The sequence below is a fragment of the Corvus moneduloides genome, chromosome Z, assembly GCF_009650955.1.
Source record: "Corvus moneduloides isolate bCorMon1 chromosome Z, bCorMon1.pri, whole genome shotgun sequence".
NCBI classification, from domain to species: Eukaryota; Metazoa; Chordata; class Aves; order Passeriformes; family Corvidae; genus Corvus; species Corvus moneduloides.
The window spans coordinates 68,494,442-68,514,003 of NC_045511.1; the positions used below are offsets into that span (position 1 = coordinate 68,494,442).

General features: G+C 39.7%; 2 protein-coding genes across 6 annotated transcripts in view; both read left to right on the forward strand.

The window, feature by feature from the left end:
- Positions 1–19,562, forward strand: part of LOC116437867 (T-cell activation Rho GTPase-activating protein-like) — a 633,784-nt gene that overhangs the window by 321,078 nt on the left and 293,144 nt on the right. The window lies entirely within an intron of this gene.
- The window catches only part of MCC (MCC regulator of WNT signaling pathway), a 186,785-nt gene that overhangs the window by 153,682 nt on the left and 13,541 nt on the right, over positions 1–19,562 (forward strand). For all 5 annotated transcript variants that reach the window (XM_032096158.1, XM_032096159.1, XM_032096161.1 and 2 more), the window contains 6 exons: positions 395–535; positions 1,737–1,837; positions 4,052–4,235; positions 10,960–11,194; positions 16,997–17,203; positions 18,167–18,264. In XM_032096158.1, coding sequence (XP_031952049.1) covers positions 395–535; positions 1,737–1,837; positions 4,052–4,235; positions 10,960–11,194; positions 16,997–17,203; positions 18,167–18,264 — 966 coding nt within the window. The remainder of the gene's footprint in view (positions 1–394; positions 536–1,736; positions 1,838–4,051; positions 4,236–10,959; positions 11,195–16,996; positions 17,204–18,166; positions 18,265–19,562) is intronic.

Here is a 19,562-nt window from a genome sequence, read left to right on the forward strand (position 1 = left end):
ACTAATGAATATGCCATTTAACAGAAGTTGCAAATGTGGCAGCAGAAAGTGAGGAATGAAGGCAGAAAAATTGAGCAAAAGGTTAATATGAAACTCTCCTATGCAGCAGTCTTGTGGCTGCACAACAAGGGTACAGCTTTCTGCTTGCTGCTGCTGCATGGGGTTATGACTACATTTTACAAGAAGGAGAGGAGGAGAGGATGAGCTAAGAGAAATTTCTATCCTCTTGGCTTTTGATAAGGGATACAGAACTGATGTATTTTGCCATCTTCATTAAAAAACACTTCCATAGACTAAAAAATTTTTGTTGCTTCACAGTATGATTGTCCTAGAATTTTCAGGACAGTGACTGCAAGTTAAGCTTGAGGGTTGCAAATGACTTTTTTTTTTGCAGCCGTATTGAGCACCTGAAATCCCAGAACGACTTGCTGACGATAACACTGGAAGAGTGCAAGAGCAATGCAGAGAGGATGAGCATGCTTGTGGGCAAGTACGAGTCCAATGCCACAGCCCTCAGGCTGGCACTGCAGTACAGGTATGTAGCTACACAAGGAGCTCAGCCGGGAAGAGAGAGCTGGGGGAGACTTGGTAGAAGTGTTCAAGAGTGAAGTTGTTAGTGTGCCATAGTAATACTGTTTAATTTTTGTTTCCTTCCTGAAAAAGCACCCCTTTGGTCAAACTACTTGACAAACTACCTAACTGAAGTTATTGCGACAGTGTATTTCAACTCTAGTTGACCAGCATCTAACAGGAATGTAGAGGTTTATCTTTTCATTCTTAAGTACTGAATTAACATTTGAATTGGGGGTTGTGTGTAGGCTCAGACTTGTCTTGCTGAATCCAACCTTAAGATACAGTTTCTCTGTACCTTTCCGGAGAGCAGTGGACCAGGAAATGTTATACTCCACTCATACTCACAACTCAGAATGACTTTGTATTGCATCAGTTGGGATTGTGGATTAATGGTTTGATATTTGGTAATAAGTATGTAAATTTGCTTCAAACTGTTTGCAGAAATATCGCGTCACTTAACACCTTCAACTGCAACTAATTTAGGACAAGCAGGTTTGGTCTTGGGACAACTTGTATGCCTTTTAAAGAATGTATTCTTTTACTGTCAGCCTTGAGCAAGTTGCAAGGAAGTGTAAATTGCTGATAGTATATTAGTATATTAGTACAGTTAATAGTATAATAGTGCATTAGTATGTATTTTTTAAAGCATTAAAATGCAACAGGGAATGTGTGACTCACAGCTGGAAGCTGTTCCATTTTAAGGAGGAAGATCTTACAGCCAGTACAGAGCAAGAAGTATTTTTCTTGCATCTTCTTTTCTTCTTACAACACTTTGTGTAGTATAATTATATTGTAAAGAATACTGTATTTTGTATAGTAAGAAAGTCTGGGAAAAGTTTCTCGGAAGGATCACGTTGACCACTGTTTGTATTGTCATCTGTTTAAAACATACTTCTGGAGCTTCCTTTATTTTAGGTCGCTCTCTTCTCTTTTGTCTTTTTACATTACTTGAGGCCAATCTGGCACTGTTATAAGAATGAGGAGACTACTGAATGCTTGTGATAGGTTATGTGTATAATGTTATTTAATATCCCTGCTGCTAGACAAGTAGTAGAGAGTCATGAAATTAATCAGCTATCTCCTTTTTTGTTGTTGCTGTTGCAGGTATTGCTCCCCTTTAAATTGCAGTTAATATTTTGTGTGATTTTTGTTTTCCCTTTCAGTGAACAGTGCATAGAAGCATATGAGCTGCTGTTGGCATTGGCAGAAAGTGAGCAGAGTCTCATTCTTGGGCAATTCAGAGCTGCAGGTGTTGGTTCTGTTGGTAAGATGTCAATGAATCACTTAATTTTTTTTGGCATGTCAGTTAGCATTAAAATTGGTTGTAATGGTGAATCATGTCATGACCCATTACTTAAGAATGTTCTCCAGTCTTTTTTTGTTTTTAAGTGTCTAAATTATTTTACACACCCCAAAAATAAGGGGAAAATACAAGAGAGCAATTTAAATTCACCTGTATATGCTATCACGAGGAGATGCCTCTTCTGGCAGGGGTGAGACTGTTGTAGGCATGCTGCTGTACAGAGTGGAATAATTAAACAATACTTGTGAGCACAGGTATCTTAGGGCCATACAGCTGTGGTAATTCCAAATCCAGATTCAGTAAGATTGACTCCCCAGAAACTGAGTCTAATCTATGAAAAACTGGGATTAAAACAATACAAAGGTAGTACTGAATAGTTACAAATAAAAATTTTTTTAAATGCTCTGAAATTTTAAAACATTTTATATCCTGTTTAGCCTGTATGTTACGGATTTTTCTTATTTTGTGGTTAGTTAATCCTGTGGCTAAGTGTTGTTTTTTAATATGCTGCCTGCTAAGTAGTGGAGCAAGCCACTATCGTAGGTACAGTACAGTTCAGAAATTTGGAGCTTGACTTTGCTGCTGGCTCCATTCTTCTGATAGAAAGAGGTGATTACACAATGAAATTCCAGTGTTATTAATCCCATTCCTTTTACTGATAGGAGAAGGCAGCCACAGTAATCTTCAAGTAGAAAGAAGGGAAACATTCAGAGAGAGAATAGCTCTTCCTACTGTGCTGAGGCACAGCAAGTGCCTGGTGTGTTAGGAGCACTGGCTTCTCAGTAGAGGGGAAGTCTGAGATTTTCTTCCACCTTTCTCCCAAACTCTGTTCATTCCTTTCCACAATGTGCTAGGGAACTTCTCCCAGCTGGCACAGATCATTGAGTAGCAAAATTGAATTTAGGCTTGGATTTTCTACTCCTGTACGTGGTTGAAAGGAATCTTAGAAGAGAGAAATACTTTGGGTTTGAGTAGGGTTTCGTCTGACATGGGTTTTATGGAAGAGATTGTAGTTAAATTTTTCTGTAGGTGTCTGTCTACAGCTCTTAATTATGGTATTATCAGTTACAGCCCTGAGACAGAAACAGTGCAAATCTCCCATTACACAGTACAGCATGGAGGAAGTTGTGTATGGTTTTATGTACCTTTACTTCACCATGAAATTTGATTAACACACCTAGATAAAATAACAGATTATTGGTTTGAAGATCAGTCAAGCTTTATATCAACATCTGTGAGTGGAGAATTCATGGGAGTTGCATCACTTAAAGCTGAGCATATCCAGCTTCTCTTAACAGAACATTCACCCTTCCTTTCTTCCTCATAAATGTTACTTCTAGTCCATGCACTTCACTCAGCAAGTGTGAAGTACAGGTAATTGACTTGAACAAGGATTAAATGGAAATCTAACACAGAGCAAGCTGTTGGGTTTTGGTAAAGTATGAATATTATGTAGCTTAATATACAAATGCATTTGTAGATTTTCTGTGTAGCCAGTAACAGTCTTAATTTAATGACTTGATTGCAGCTGGAAGATTGTAGGAGTAGTGACAATGGTGGTTTCAGTCCTGCTTCTCCTGAAGCTTACCAGCTACACAGGTGCTGTATAACCACTAAAAATTAGAGCAATTTAGTAAACCAGTGCTGGTTTTCTTTTGGCTTAGTATGCGTGACTGTAAACTGTGAGAGGCTGCTTCTGAGCACAGAGCAATTCTGTCTGGCCAGATGGCCTGTGAGAAGGTGTCCTGGCAAACCATCAGGCTTGAGATCAAGGTGCCTGTGAGAAGAAGCTCTGGAAATGACTACACTGTGACACCACACTGCACTGACTGCAGTAAGAGTTGTAATTGAGGCTGAGGCTTTCCCACTGTGTTCATAATTTGAGCATCCAAACATAATATTAATGCAGAATGCAAAGCATTACAAACAGACAAGCTAAAATCATACATCACTTAAGACATATTGCCTGGAGCCACAAGTACCTGGAGCTTGTGACTGGGAGAGGGGTGCATTCAGGCCAGTATCCCAGCTACCTCTGATGCTCACACAGAAGTGAAGTTGCTTTTACCTGACAGATTGGTAATTTATTGTCGTTGTCTTGGTATAAACTGAGAGCGAGTAGAAGGATCTCTACTCTTGCCTTAATTTCTGTCTGAAACATTGTTTGAACACTAGGGGACCAGACAGGTGATGAAAATGTCACCCAGATGCTTAAGAGGGCTCATGACTGCAGGAAGACAGCTGAGAATGCAGCAAAAGCCTTGCTGATGAAACTGGATGGGAGCTGCGGGGGAGCCTATGCAGTCACAGGTTGTAGTGTGCAGCCCTGGGAAAGCCTCTCCTCCAACAGCCACACCAGGTAACTGAAACTCTTCTGCTACCCTAATCTCCTAACCTTTGATTTCAGACCAAAAATTATGTTCTATTGTGTTTGCTGAGCTACCTCTCCTCACCCCAGTCCTCTAGCTTCTGTGCTTTGATTTATAAGTCACCATGCCTCAGTGGTCTAATTGTCTTTGGACTTTGAGCAGCTCCAGCCAAGAAGGGTTTTGTATAAATTTGTTTCAAATGGGTGACTCAGAACTTTGATCTTCCTCATAAAGGGCAAAACCATTACATTTGTTTTAATACAGTGACTTTCTTGCTGTTTTATTGGAACTGATATCATGCACCTGTTACTCATACCTATTGTATGCAGACAGCACAGATGTGTAGTGAACGAGAGATCTGAAACAGGCTTTCACTGGCATTTTGGAGTGCTCAAGGATTGTCTTCAAAATGTTGCAAATCTAGCCATTCTGTTTTAAACCATTGTCTCTCCCTTCTCCTTACCCTTTGCCCCCCTCCAAATTCTTCTTCCCATCCTGTTCTTTTCACTCGTGGAGTGGAATAGAGTGGGTTTTTCCAGGAAAGACTGGAAAAAAAGCACTTTTTCTGAAGACCTATAAAATAATGATACTTAGATGAGCTATTATTGCAGAAGTGTTCCAGCTCAAATATATCTGCCAGCAGCTTCATTTTGAGTTTTTGCCCGCCTGTGGTATAATTGTACTCTGCAGTGAATATGTGTGCTTGTGTATGGATACAAATTTGGCAAATGTCCTGGATAAATATAGATGAACATTTTTCTCTTTAAAAGTTATTTTCGTTTCTCAGATTTGCACTAAAACTTCATTTTAATTCAGTTTTCTAGCCAATTCTTTATTCAAATGCTGTCATTTTTTTGACACTTCAGAAGTTTATTTTAGTACTATATCATTTCTTTTTCTTGCTGATGCCTCCTCCAAAGGATCTTATTTCCTGCCATATGACTGGCATGGAATAGCTAAAAAGTGAGCAAAAAGGTAATCTGAGGGAACAGGGTCCTAATGTGAGGTGAATTTTAATGTTTTATTCAGAGAAGTTTTCTGGTGCGCTCTCAGTCCAAGAAAGCTGTGTCTTTATATAGAAATTATTGTGGCAGCACCTGTGCTAGTAGTACACTGATCACACTTTGTAACAGAAGCATTTACCAGCCTTGGAAAGAAATAACATAAAGCTGTTTCAAGCACTTGGCTTGCTGTGTCTTAGGCTGTATCTACACCTGTATGTGAATGTGTTGTCTGTCTACACGTAGTAACACATCTACCTAAGCGAAGCTCGTTTTCCATTCTATTGTTTGAAAGGATCATTTTCAGTTTTTCATAACTACCTCAGTGGTTTTTTTCCTTGTGAGGTATCTGGCGTGTAGTCAAGGCATAGTAATTTTTTTTTTCTTGAAAACAGTTCAGGTATTTTTCAGTACTGACAGGGAAGAACTAGGGGGGGGGAGGGGGGAAGGGGTTGTTCTTGTTTTAGTGTTTGCTTTCCTAGCCTTTCACTGAAAGTGTTTGGTAGGAATATAGTATCTACAGCTCTTGCTTGCTTTAACAGAATTTTTGGGAGGCTAAGAGAGGGAGGATAAGAGTCTGTGTGTCTGTGTTCGTTGGTGGTCAGCTGGACCTGTGTGTGTGTGTGTCCGAGTGAAGTATTGGCTCAGTGGATAAAGTTTCAGCAGAGCATGTTTAAAGTGGCAATGGATTTAAAATTTCATCAGGACGAACTATGTCATGAATGTGAAAATGCAATTATGACTGTTCTTATATGAAAGAGACATTTTAGCTTGAGCCATTATCACTATAGTATTTTTAGTTCTGGTGTGGAGAAAGATACTGTGCTGAATGAGGTAACTTTTACAGGTTTTTTTTTAAATATGTGGAATATAGGAGATGAAAGCTCTTGTCACTCACCCAGAGGGCACACACAGGGAATTTGTGACATGGGCATCCTGATCTGATTGTCACTTACACATTGTTGTCCTTCTCCCCTCCCCCCATGCCCAAAGTAATTTATCTTTGCCTAAGCATACATATCAATGAAAACATTTTTGAAACTTCAGCTTCTCCAGAAAATATAAATCTTCTCTTCTTTCCTTCTGTTCTGTTCAAGTGACATGTGGTTAGAGGTGTTTTTAGATTTTTTTTCTTCCTGTGGATCCTGACTCAAAAGAGAGGAATCATTCCCCTCTTCAGCTTACAGACACATGACATTGTGCCAGCCCATTGATGGAAAGCCTGTCTTTATCCAAAAGGCGCATGCTTTTCTATATTTGTATCACAGCACCACAGAATCATCAAGTTTGGAAGAGACCTTCAAGGTCATCCAGTCCAACCATCACCCCAGCACCACCATAACCACCCCTAAACCTTATCCACAAGTGCCACATCCAGACTCGTCTTGAACACTTCCAGAGGTGGTGACTCCACTGACTATCTCAGCAGCTTAATCCAATGCCTGACCACTCTTTCAGTGAAAATTTTTTTCCAGTATCTAATCTGAACCTGCCCTGGCACAATTTAAGGTCATTTCCTCTCACCTCCAGTGAGTGCTGTGTGAGCCACCCGCCACTTGGGGACCACTGCAAGAATACTTTTACAGTATTTGATTGAAACATTCTTTGAATCTGCAAAATTTATTTTTCTTGCCTTAGATGTTTTAGTGTGGCAGGCTTTTAGTTGCAGATATGTATTGCTACCTTTTCCCTTTGAAACTAAATGAATAAAGCAGTAGTAGGATGATGAAAACTGTCCTTTGCTGACACTTGTGAAAAATGACCAATTCTTCCTGTTGTTTGAAATCCTGTAGCATATGGAGTTACAGTGGAATTGTTGACCCATCTTGGGCTTTGAAATTTCAAATGAGATTCTGAATGTCAAATCATTGGACGCATTACTGAGAGTAAATGCTTCGTGACCTACTAGTGACAAGTGGTTAAAGACTGTAAAAGAGAGCAACTGAAATGAAAATAAATGAAATGCAATGAAAGAGCATCTAAATAATGCTAAAAAAGCAGTACCACAATAATGTTGCCAATTCAGATTTTGAAAATAGAAATTGGTTTGCAATATAGTTGGAAGTCATAATTACTTTAAATGGACAGAAGCTAGGTATAGAACATACACTGCCAACAAGGTTTGACTGATTGCACCTTTGGAAGGAAACAAAAGGGAAGAAGCCCAGTTGTAACACTGACTGAAAATATGGTGTATTTTATTCCCTGCTGTGCTAGTAAGCCCAACCTTACATCTGGGTTCATGGCAGGACAGATTTGGTCCATTACATGCAAAGGCAGTTCTTTTCAGTATTATGCAGTGTCACAAAATATCTGAACTCAATCAAGTGTAGGAATATATATCTCCTCAGAACCATCTTAGGTTTCAGATAAGTTGGTGACAGACAAGATTATCTTAGCTGAGGCATGCAAATAAGTTATTTAGAAATGTCCAAACAGTTATCTTAGTGTTATCTGTGTAACACTGTTGCTGGACTGAAGCAGTCTCAGAAGGAAGCAGGGCAGTTTACCAAAGGTTTTGATTTTAGCTGTTGTTTGTCCTTTCCCTGGTTGGGGTATTTTTCAGTTTGTCAGGAGGTTACTACCTTCTGGCATTTTGCTGTTTCAGATCTCAAGCTACAATGTTCAGCCAGAAAGAAGGTGTTTGGGCTGTGTATACTGCGGATCAAGGGTATTCTTCAAAGCATTAGGCCATGTGCAGGTATTCAAGCAAGTTCCTGGATTCAGTTCTGACAGTGTTAATATCAGTTCTGCCAAGTGTATTATCCACACCATTGCTGAATTGCAGATTTATTTACTTATTGACTTCATTTTTAACAGATAAAATGATGCTCATATAGGGTTTTTTGGACAAATTTTTGTAGTGTACAGAAACTACTCACAGAGAAGCACTGCTGAAAGCATCCTTTATATCCGTCCGCTGCATTTTATACACACACACTCATGCCAGAAAATAAGACTGACATTGTGCTGTACCAGCCCACATATTTTCCACAAATTGTATATGAAAATTAATTTGCCGTCACCCAGGCATGACATCATCATAAAAGACTTGAGGGATGAAGCAAGTGTGAAGAACATTTCTCCTTGCTTGTTCTGATACAGCATCAGTGAGAATGGGCAGATTGATGTTGTATTCCCTCCAGCTGTGATGAAACTGTGATCCTTTCTCTGTCCTCACCTAAACACTTGAGAAATGAGAAACTGCACATCTTTTGCAACAGTTTCCTGTGTGTTTTGGATGGATGCATTATACTATAAACGTTTTCCTTTGTCCAGATTGCTGTTCAGAAGGGAGGGAATATCAGAAATTCAGGATGAAGTGCTCACCAGCTGTCATCCCTTAAAGAGAGCAGCACTGAACCTGCACTGTGGCTGTGGAGAGCTGTTAGGTGGGGCTTTTGGGGGAGCACACCCTGGCAGAGTTGCTGGGGAGATCAGAAACACTGCAGTGTAGTTTCTGTCCCTTCCTCCCCAGTTGCTTCCAGTCTTCTGGGTGGGGACATGCTGCTAAATGCAGGGGGAGAGTGAAGGTTCTTGTCCTCTTGTGTGCTGGCTGAGAAACAAGTTCCTTGCTGAGCTCCCCTCAACTTCTTAAAAAAAAACCAAAAAAAAAACCGAGAAGAAGAGCAGCTTGCTAGCAATTCACCAGAGGAGCCAACTCAGCTGCAGACAGGCAGGCAGCCAGCCAGGACTGAAGTAAAAGCAGCCTCAGTATCACTGGCAACAGCCCAGACTGCCTTCCTCAGTTTGGACTGCACTCCCCTAACATATATGTGCATAGCTGTGAGTCTTTAAGGGCCAAAGTCTGTGAGTATGCACAGTGAATGAGGTCCAGCTCCACATAACAAACTTTCAGCGTTTTTTTGCTCAGGTTTCATTTGCAGCAGGAGGGCTGGGTTTTCTTTCCTTTGCAAGCAAAAACTGAGATGAGGTCTTTGTGCCCCAGGATTTGAAGCCTTTAAAAGTTATCCTTCCTCCAACAACAGCTGTTTTACATTTAATCCAGAAAAGCTCTGCAATTGCAGTCTTTGGGTGCTGAGGAAGAAACTTGCTGTATGACTTCAGTACAGCATTAAATATTTTCACATTGTCTATCCTCATTATTTTTATATAAATATCTACTTCAGCAAGATGCCTTTAGGCTCAGTAAAGCAAGATTTCAAGGTTTTCTAATAAAGAAACAATATGAACAAAAATTTGTTTCAGTTTGAGAGGGTTTCTATGTATAGGTACTGAGTGCTCTTAAGCTTTGCTGCTGAAGGACATGGATGAAAACAAAAGCAAAGACCAATTTACAGTTGCGTCGACTGTGGCAGGCACCTCTTATCCCTCAGAAAACGAGAGAATAATGTGAAATTAACACAGAACTGTAATAAAGAGCTGTAATGTCATATTTCATGAGGAGGAAGGATTTTGAGAAATCTTTGTAGACCTGCCAATTCTCTATCTTCTCCAAGGCTGTGCTTGGAATTTGTGGGAAGATGGGCAATTATTTGAAGCACTTCAAAATCAGTGTAGCTTTAACTGAAGAAAAACCAAAGGAAAGATAAAATTCAAGCCTTTCTTGGTAGGCTTCCCCTTTGCACATGCATAATATTTTAGGACATCATCATGGCTCTCATAGCATCTAGCGGGTGGGACTTTTCCTCTTAGTACAAAAATGTTGAACAGCAGTGCAATTTGATACAGAAAGTGATTTATTCCCCTGCTGATAACTGAGATCATCTAGCATTCCAGACAGCCGCAGTTAATGGATGACTTATCCCTCACCCAGCAGCTGATTACAGGACCTCAGGAGACAGCAGGCAGCTTTGAGTGACGCTCTAGAAACAACATAGCATTTTATTTTCCTTTCAGTGTTATTGCAAATACATTCAGCCCCAGAATACTACAGCTGTGTCAGTCTGGGCCCCCTGCAGCACTGGCGTGCAAGGAGGTGGGTAGGCAGCACTCAGCCACCATTGCTCTAAAGACGTTATTACCCCGTTCTGCAATCTCTGTGTAAACACTTGTGGGGCAGAGCATTGGGCCCTCATTTGTTCAGAAGATCCACCAAGTCTTTTATGATGACTTTTTATTAGAATTCCTGCTACTCTATGGGTTTGTTTTAAATCACTCTAGCCCTGAAGGAGTGTCAGTATGCTGAGGAGTACACCTTCACATGAACTGAATGATGCTATCTCCCAGCAACTGCCAGTGGAATTTTGCTCAGGTTGATTCCTAACAGTATCCATTAAAATATCCGAGGTGGTAACTGGTATGATCATCAGCAGAGATAAATCAAGTCTGGGTTGATTCTTTTTTCCTGCTTCTCAAAAAAGATGAAGACTCAGTGTCTGAGCAGCTTGCTATGCTAGGTTATTGCTAAGAAGTCTTAAGTAGCTTTTTTTTCTTCCTTTTTAATTAAACAAAAAATACTTTTTTTCAGAAGACACCATTTCAGAAAAAGTACTTCAGTTACACATCACTAAATATCTGATTTGCAGAGAAGTTGTCACATGATTTAATTTTCTCATGCAGCTTAGAAAATTTCTTTTCTGAATTTGTCACATCTCACATTGCAATGTCTGGTCCATACGTTTGTGTCCTTTCTGTAAACTTCTGAGTAAGACTCAGATGCATTGATGAAGTATTTGGAGGGTGTTTGATGTAAAAATTAAGATTTTGTTCCAAATGTGTATTTTTTTAATGCCATTCTTTCTCTTTCCAGTACTACCAGCTCAACCGCAAGCAGTTGTGACACAGAATTTACGAAGGAGGATGAGCAGCGGCTGAAGGATTACATCCAGCAGCTGAAAAACGACAGGGCAGCAGTGAAGCTGACAATGCTGGAGCTGGAAAGCATCCACATTGATCCCCTTAGTTATGACGTTAAGCCACGTGGAGACAGCCAGAGGCTGGACCTGGAAAATGCAGTCTTGATGCAGGAACTCATGGCAATGAAGGTATTTTATTCATAACCAAGAGGGGAGCTGCTCTGCTGTCAATGCCCCTGTGCCACTAAACATGCTCAGTCACACACGTGGGAGGCTTTTGTCATGGTCACTGGGTAATAAAGGGTAACTTTGTTGAAACACGTAATCTGGACTGAAAGTAGTCAGAAAGTGACAGAAGGCAGTGCATTAACAGTGATGAGCTATGTGTGTTTTGAATTAGGCAAGGACTTCATCTGTGTCTGTAAACTTGGAATGTTCTTCTTGACAAACCAGATGCTCTGTCTCTAAGAGATATGGCAGCTGAATTGCTCAAGGATGACCAAAAACCATGATTCAGCACTTCCCAAGAGACAGTTCATTACTTACGAGCTTGCAAATGTGTGCATCATGAATATTTGTGAACTGAAGCAGAACAAACTCAGTTCCTTTTAATATTGCTGTGGGAGGAGGAATGATCAAATGTCCTCCCTAATGCTCTCTGGCAGTTGGTCACAAGTCCTGAGCTGTTCTAGGCACCGTGTTGCAATCTGTAGCTCAGTCCAGAGTCTGAGCAAAGAGTAGGGTGTGTAATGAGTTGCATTAACTCAGGGTTTTGGAGAAAACCCTGGTTATATGTCCCGTTCTAAAGATGTGATCTAGAAAAGCTGATCTTTATTGACCAGGTGTAGAGCTTACATCATTTTAAATCTGTCTTCTGTGTTGATTTTGAGAGGTGAACTAAAACATAGGAACATATCAAAGGCAATAAAAGTATACGTCTGCATTCAGAATTTGTCTAGTTTTGGTTCAGTTTAAGTAAGTTTAATTTCTGCGTTTTAGCAAGTGCTAATTTAGCCAACTAATTGCAGAAATGTCAGGTGATGGTATTGAGTGGGACAGCAAATCCTAACAGTTTCATAAGCTTCTAAAGTTACAGATTTTTGTTCAGACGTGCTGCTTCTGGCTCAGTGGTAGCCTGGTAATGATAATTATGTTCTTAGTGGTGCTGCTTTTCCATGACAACAGATACAGTTTTGCAATAATGCATTCATTATTTGCAGTTAGGAAAAGATTGCTTCCTAGCTAGATTTAAAAATTATATTAGTTGTTTGAATACATTGTGGCCAACAGCAATGTATTCCCCACAACTAAAGCATGCAAGATGTACTGGAAGATGTTGGTAGATAAATAGAAGTGTATTTCAGATATCACACTTCCTTCTCCTTTTTTTGCATCCAGATCTTCCCTGAAATCTTTTGTACACCATTCTTACATCTATTTTTAAATTTTAAATTACTTTATTTTCATAATTTTATTTTAATTTAAAGGTAAGGGCAAACTGTAGAGCTGTATCCCTTGTAAGTAGTGCCCTTGCCTTCTTGAACACCAGCAGATGCTTATCATTGCAACTATTGAGTGCTGGTAGTCCTTTTGTTCACACAACAATCATTTAACTTGTTCTTGATACACAGCATCCATTTGGCTGGACCTGGCACATTGGGTTTTCACTGCAGGAATTGCCTCAAGAAGAGGAACATTTTCTTCTTGATTGGGTTGTGTGTAGTGCATACAGAATAGACACATTTTGCATAGGTGTCTGAAGTTACCTTCAGCCCTTTGCAGTGCAGAGAAACTGACAGTTGTGTTATTCATTGTAGTTTCTTGCACTTTGCTAGAATTCACAACTGCAGGAAAACCTTATGTTTCTGAAAGAGACATTGTGGAAACTCAGATTTGTCAAATGTGTTACCTGTCAGCTTCCGTGGTTGTTGCTTGGGTCTGCGTTGTACCTTCTTTTCTGTTTGTCAAGCTAGAACAGAGTTGAACCTAAGGTCAGGACTCATTTTGGCTTTCTGAGTATGTTTGTTGTATCAATTATTTGAAACATGTACCTTACACAGAATAGCATGTGTGTCTGCCTCCTTCTGAGACAAACTAGAATTTAAGTTTCCTTATGGTATTTTATTTAACTTGAAGCAGATGGACTGCAGAAGACTTCACTGCTTAGCATTTTTAATTTGTTCCCTCCCTTCCACATTTTTAGCAAGGATGATACAGCCGGACCAAGCTACTCAACGACTTCGTGCACTGCTGGGTCTTACAATCTCTTACTGTCTCCCAGAACTTGGTTCTGTGTTGGAATATCTTCCATTTTTGATTCCCTGTAAAAACTGATCACCACAGTTTGGAAATACCTTTACAACACTAGTTCTTCATTATTAATTAGAAAAACGGTTTGAGGGTGATTGTTGCCCTGTTTATTACTATTTTTTTACTGATCCAGAGTGTAAGACACAGTTGTCTGCCAGTACTCGTGTAAAATTCAATTCTTTGCTTCAAGCAATAATTAACCGTGTTTCCAAATACATTCACGTCCCTGGTTTGTCATCATTCAGTGGTCTTGCTTTGAGGGCAGTTGTTGTCATGCCCCAGTTAGCAAGGAGATTACTTCTGATGGGTGTAAATAGTTCTTGGTTTACAGCCCTTCTGCATTTCAAAGGACTTAATCTAGATAAGAAGTCTCAGCTTTCTACACCGATAATTTTTCCTCTTTTGTGTACAGGTGTTGATAATGTTGTTCATTATGTGCTTTGAGACTACAGTCTCTTGGTGGAAAATGTTAAGAATTCCATTGTCCACCTTTGTTACAGCACTTCATGCTCCTACAGATTTATGTAGTGAAATACAGTTAACTAGAGCATGACATTTGTCTGCTCTGATGTTTGTTTTAATTCTGAAGGCTGGTATGTCCCACCTTGGTTACTGTGGTCCTCGTGGAGTCAAGACTTTTTGTGACTTTTAGAACTTTTTGCCACATTAGAGTCCTACATGACCAAATCGAATACAAGTTTTGATTTTGAGAATTCCCTGGTGTTTCTGATCATTTTGAATCAGGAGTTTTTAATTTTCATTCAAGTTTTTGCCCAAATTCAGAATTACAATATGACTGCAAGTACAAAAGACCCCTCAGTATTCAATTAATTAGTCCCAAAATAACTGTTGGATTTGACACTTAAAACTTGTGAATTTGCATGGATTGCCTAAGTCTGCAATCCGCTAGAAGAGGGACCACTTGCTACCTCCTCCTTCAGGGTTTCATTTAGTAAATGCCACTTGTGCTTACACTGAAGAGTCAGGTGTGTTAAACTGCAAAATGCTTCACAGCAACCTGTAGCTGGAAGAGAAGGGAAATAGTAATTATACAAAGGTGACACTGTCATTTCAATTAAATTTAGATGCCATTTTTGGAAAACATATTTTCATGGAAAAAATTGCTGCATATGTAAAGACTCTTTAAGTAAACCTGAATTACTTGAATTTTCCCACATGAGATGTGGCTGCTGCCACTCTGTCTCACACATTGTATGGGTCCTTACAATCCTCAACTGCAGTTTTAATTTTTAACTATCTTCAACCTTTCCATGCCCTCCTGCTCATTCCCTGGGTGCCTCTGTAAGACCCTGGCTGACAGCTTTTTAACTTTTCCCCTGCTTTGTATTTGCTTCTTTACTTCCAAGTCACACTGTTTTGACTTGAGAAAACTAACATAATGGGTGGTGCGTGATATGTCTTGTGGGACAGGATACAAACTGCTGAATTCATACATATGGTGATCTAGGCTTACTGTCTTCAAAGGAGTTAAACATTGATCCTCAAATGTATTTTGAGCTTGTATATGTTAAAATAAGTTAAAATTATGAAAATAAAACAAGCTGAAATCTTTACATCTTTAAATCTTACAATCTTTACATGAGAAAAACCAGTTCCACAGATTCATTGTTATAGTGGATAAATTCACCTTTTTATTTTAGGAAATAAATGTCCCTTATTTCTGGACTGAATTTGCCTAGCTTCAGCTTCCAGTCAGGAAAGATTTGTCCTGACCATCCCACACAGACACCCAAAAGCATCTTTTATTCATAAAAGTGCCAAAATACTCTGTTCAAATTACTTCTCAGCTTTCACTAAGAAGGCGAAATAGATTAATGGCTTTAGAAGTAGAGGCTTAAGAAGTTAAATGCATACACCTGAGTATATCAGACCATCCAGTTCAACTCCTATAACAAAATTTGCCCATCATTATTTATCAGTATTATTTACACTTTCTGTTGACAAAGGAAATTAATGTAAGTTCACATAACAACTATATTTGTGTACATCACATTGAGTGAAACTGGTTGTGCTTCTAACCTTCAGTTCACGAACAAGCAGATGAATAAATTGATGACTTAAAAGCTCATACAAACCTTTCCAAGCCCCTCAGGGTTTTTAAGATATGGATTTTATTCTTTCATGGCTGGTGGTTCCGAATAAGCCATTGATTACCTGTGATGGTTGTAACTGTGATACACCTGTGTGCACTGTTTATACTTAATCCAGACAGCAGATTTTTGGTAGGAACATAGATTCCCTTCTGCATAAAAAGTTAGTCTAAATATGTGTCGACATTTATTTTTGTATAACCTTGCTAATAATGGCTATAATATAAAAGGCATTATTTTTTTAATTATAAGGGAAGATACCTCTGTTATTTTTGTGATTTAAGTATTTTTTTTGTTTGTTAAAAAAAAAAAAAATAGTGACTTTTCCTAGGCTGGCCACATAAGAAACTTCTGTCTTTCAGAGGTGTCTACACAGTGAACAATTCTGGAACCAAACTGTAATACAGAAAATGTCTGCATGAACTCAGTATTCACCCATCAGGTGACCTAGGGCAAAACAAGCTAAACAGTGGGAACATTAATCTAGGTGGGGGGGGGGGGGGTTTGTCAGTCTTTTGTTTGTTTAGTGGTGATTTTAAGCACATAACATAAATTATGTCTTAGTACCATCTCTTCAAAAGTTTTGTGGATACTAGGTTTTTCTGGGTGTAGAAAATAACGAGGCATTTTGTTCAAGAAACTTTTCTGAAGTGTTGTTAATCACAAAGAGCCTTCTGGTTCAGAAATAAGCCATCATTTGCTTTTCATGGGAGTCTGGGAGCACATGCTGAAAGAAGGATCACTGCACTCATGCCCTGCACTTAAACTTCTGCCCAGCCACTGTCAGACAGATGTTAAAACATAGATCTGTCCCCAAACAGCAGATGTTGTGTTAACAATAGGTGACAGCCCTGTCAGAAGCCTCAGAGCAGCAGAAGAATTGCACATAAGAAGGAGCTCTCTGAGCTGAGCTTCTTTCTGTTAAGTACCAGTGTCCATCCTCTGTGAATCATATTTAGGGAAGAATATGAGCGAGTGCATTTTTCTATCAAACTCAGGTTGTGTGTACTTGGGATTATGGCCATTTAGAGGAGGGAAATTATAAATGGACATCTGATGGTGCCATACTCAGTTGCTCTTTTTGACTTAACTCATTCTACCACAGAGGCTGGTATTAAAAGGCAGGAGTATGTGACCTCTGAGTGCTGTCCTGGTCTCTCAAATCCCTTCCACTGCAATAAGACAAATTCTTACATATCAATGAGAAACTGAAATCTTGCTTTTAGGGAGGCATTTGACAAAGTCATACACTTCTAGTTTTAAGAAAATGGTCTCTGAAGGACAAAGTAGAACCAAAAAAATTGCAGCAGCAGTGGCAACCCTCTCAGATCCCTGATAGTCTAATTCTAATTCTGCTGCTGAGCTTATTTCTGAAGATCATAAAAGGGTGGCACAGATCTTTGACAAATATGCAGTGTGATTATAAAAAGTCATCTGAGTGCTGGTAGTGTTCTTTGTTAACAGAACCCTTTGGTTACAGGAGTGGATGGAAATCTCGTTTAACCTCATCTTCCTTTAGGTACCTAGTCCCATGAAGCAGCATGCTGATAATAAAATGTTTCTTCAACAGGAAGAGATGGCAGAGCTCAAGGCACAGCTTTACCTGCTGGAGAAGGAGAAGAAGGCATTGGAATTGAAGCTGAGCACTCGAGAGGCCCAGGAGCAGGCCTACCTCGTCCATATTGAGCACTTGAAGTCTGAAGTGGAAGAACAAAAAGAGCAGAGAATGAGGTCTCTCAGCTCAACCAGCAGCGGAAGCAAAGACAAACTGGGCAAGGTCGGGAGTCACACTACATTTCCAAAGTTACAAACTTGATTAATTAAACCCTTCCTGTCCCTATTGCAGTCTTTAGCATGTTCATAATTCTCCTCTTTTGTCTGTATGCAGATGTGTTCTCTCTTCCCTAGTTGTTAGGTGGTTCCTTCCATGCTGTGATTTAAGAGGACTTTGCAGAATTGGTGTTAAGCCTGAGCTAAAATAAGGGTATTCTGAGGAGTACCACAAGGCCAGTCTTGCCAAACATACAAGTTGCTGGGATTGAGGGTGTTTTGCCTGTTGTCACTCATTGGGAACACTGGAAGGGAGTCTAGTCAAAATGCGATTCTCCCCTAAACACAAAATATGAAAAAATTAACGCTCATTTCTAGGAAGCATTCAGAGCATTGAATGACAATCTCTTTCTACAAGTTAGATTGTAATAATTTGAGAATGAAGACTTTTCTTCCCTTATTGCAAAATAATGCAAGATAATGCAAGATAAGCAGATTTTTGCATTTGCAGTAATAATTTGCATTAAGAAATAAATACCTTTGAAAACTTCAATTTGTCTTATTTTAGTGCTGTGTCCCCAGAAAATTTCAATAATATGTTTAAAAACTAAAACCAAGAGGTACATCTTTCTTACTTGTTCCTGGCCATCATCTGAATTTTTTGATCCCAGTGCTGCTTTGTTTCAAGTGTGGTGTCAAAAGAAATACAAGGAAGGCACCAGCAGTTTTGCGCACTGTAGCAGAATTCTGCAAGTCAGTGAGCTGTGGTGGTTTAAAAAGCATTCAGAGGCACTTGTGAAGTATTAATCTGTTCATTCCTTGGTATGTTGGTACACTGCCATGTTGCTGTAGTGTTGTTTTCTTTATTTCACCTTCATTTTAAAAGTAACTGTGAACTAAGAGGCTTTCAGAATTTTCCTATTAAGATGGTCAGTAACTTCTAATTAGGTGGCTTTTCCTCCTTTCCCAGGAATGCAGTGATGGCACTGCAACACCGCTAACACTCGCTGAGCTGAGACCATACAATGAGAGTGAACTGACTGCTGAGCTGACAAATGCACTCAGGAGGTAAGCACAGCTTCCCTCACCAGGGACAGGACTTGTCCTGTAAGTCCAGGGAAAGGTTTATTTCTGAGCCTTCACGCTAACCCTCAGGTGGTTTGAAGAGTGATCACAGATTTGTCCTGTGAAAAGAAAAATGATCAAAGTCCTTCTAATTTTCCCCTCCCTTCTGCTGTTGTTCTTTAGCTGGTGGAAGTCTTCACGTGGTGCTCAACTCCATTCTCCTGGAGGTTTTCTAAAATTCAGTTGAATTTTAGAAATAAAAGAAACCTTCAAAATGGCAGTTAATTACCATATTCAGGCAAGAGTATGAGACATAAAACAGTGACAAGACTTCCTCGTGTGCATAAAAAAAGCCTTCAGTGAAGACAGGATTTGAAGTGTGATCTTTGGTTAAGAAGGTTGGCCTCAGGTTAGAACTTCGGTAGGAGTTACGGGAGTGGGAATTGCAGGCATTTTGATGACTCAGATGCTTCATTTGCCTCCTGAGTGTGTAAGTGGAGCCACAGTTCAATTACAAATGACATTGTGTGAGGCATTAGCTTTCCAATGGGAGAGAAAATTGATGTCTTGACAAACAGCTTTTAGCAACAGCCAGATTTTAAGCCTAAGCTTTCAGTACAGTTATACATTAGCTAGATATTTGTTTGTGCAGCAGTTTTTCATGCACCAGCTATGTGGTAAACTTCATGACAAAGAAATTCACAGTTTCGATAATGGTTTCAGTACTTGTTCCACCTTTTCCTAGAAATGGCTGTCTGATACCTAATCTGGTTTTTACATTTAGTACCTGTCCAAAATGCTGCTAAGAATTTTGGCTGGGAGGAGTGTGTTTTACGGTAATGGTGTTTCCACCCTCTTTGAGGGTGGAATGTCCTTTCAGGCAGCTGTGGTGTTTCATTCCTGAGGTGCTTTTTCTCATAGGTGCAATGTGTGGTGTGCCTAGGGACACTTAAGCCTGAAAGGCATTATGTAAAAATGTAAGATCATTACCACTGCAGAATGAATGCATTTCATACCATTTGCTTAGTAGTCTGGCAGTCGCTGAGTACTTAGTTTGCATGATGCAGGAAACAAAATTCCGTGGGTAAAATAATCAAAACTGTCACTTGTGTGTGGGTGGATAAAACCCATCGACGAAGTAATTTACATTAACACTGCAGAGAGCCATTGGCCTCCCCCGGATCCCCACCCTGCAGCCCTGGTGTGAGCTGCTCCACCCTTCACTCAAGCTGCTGCTTCTTCCTGCTCTTGTTATTTGCTCCTGGATGTCGAGAAGATGCCAGTGCCCTTAGTTAGCAGAG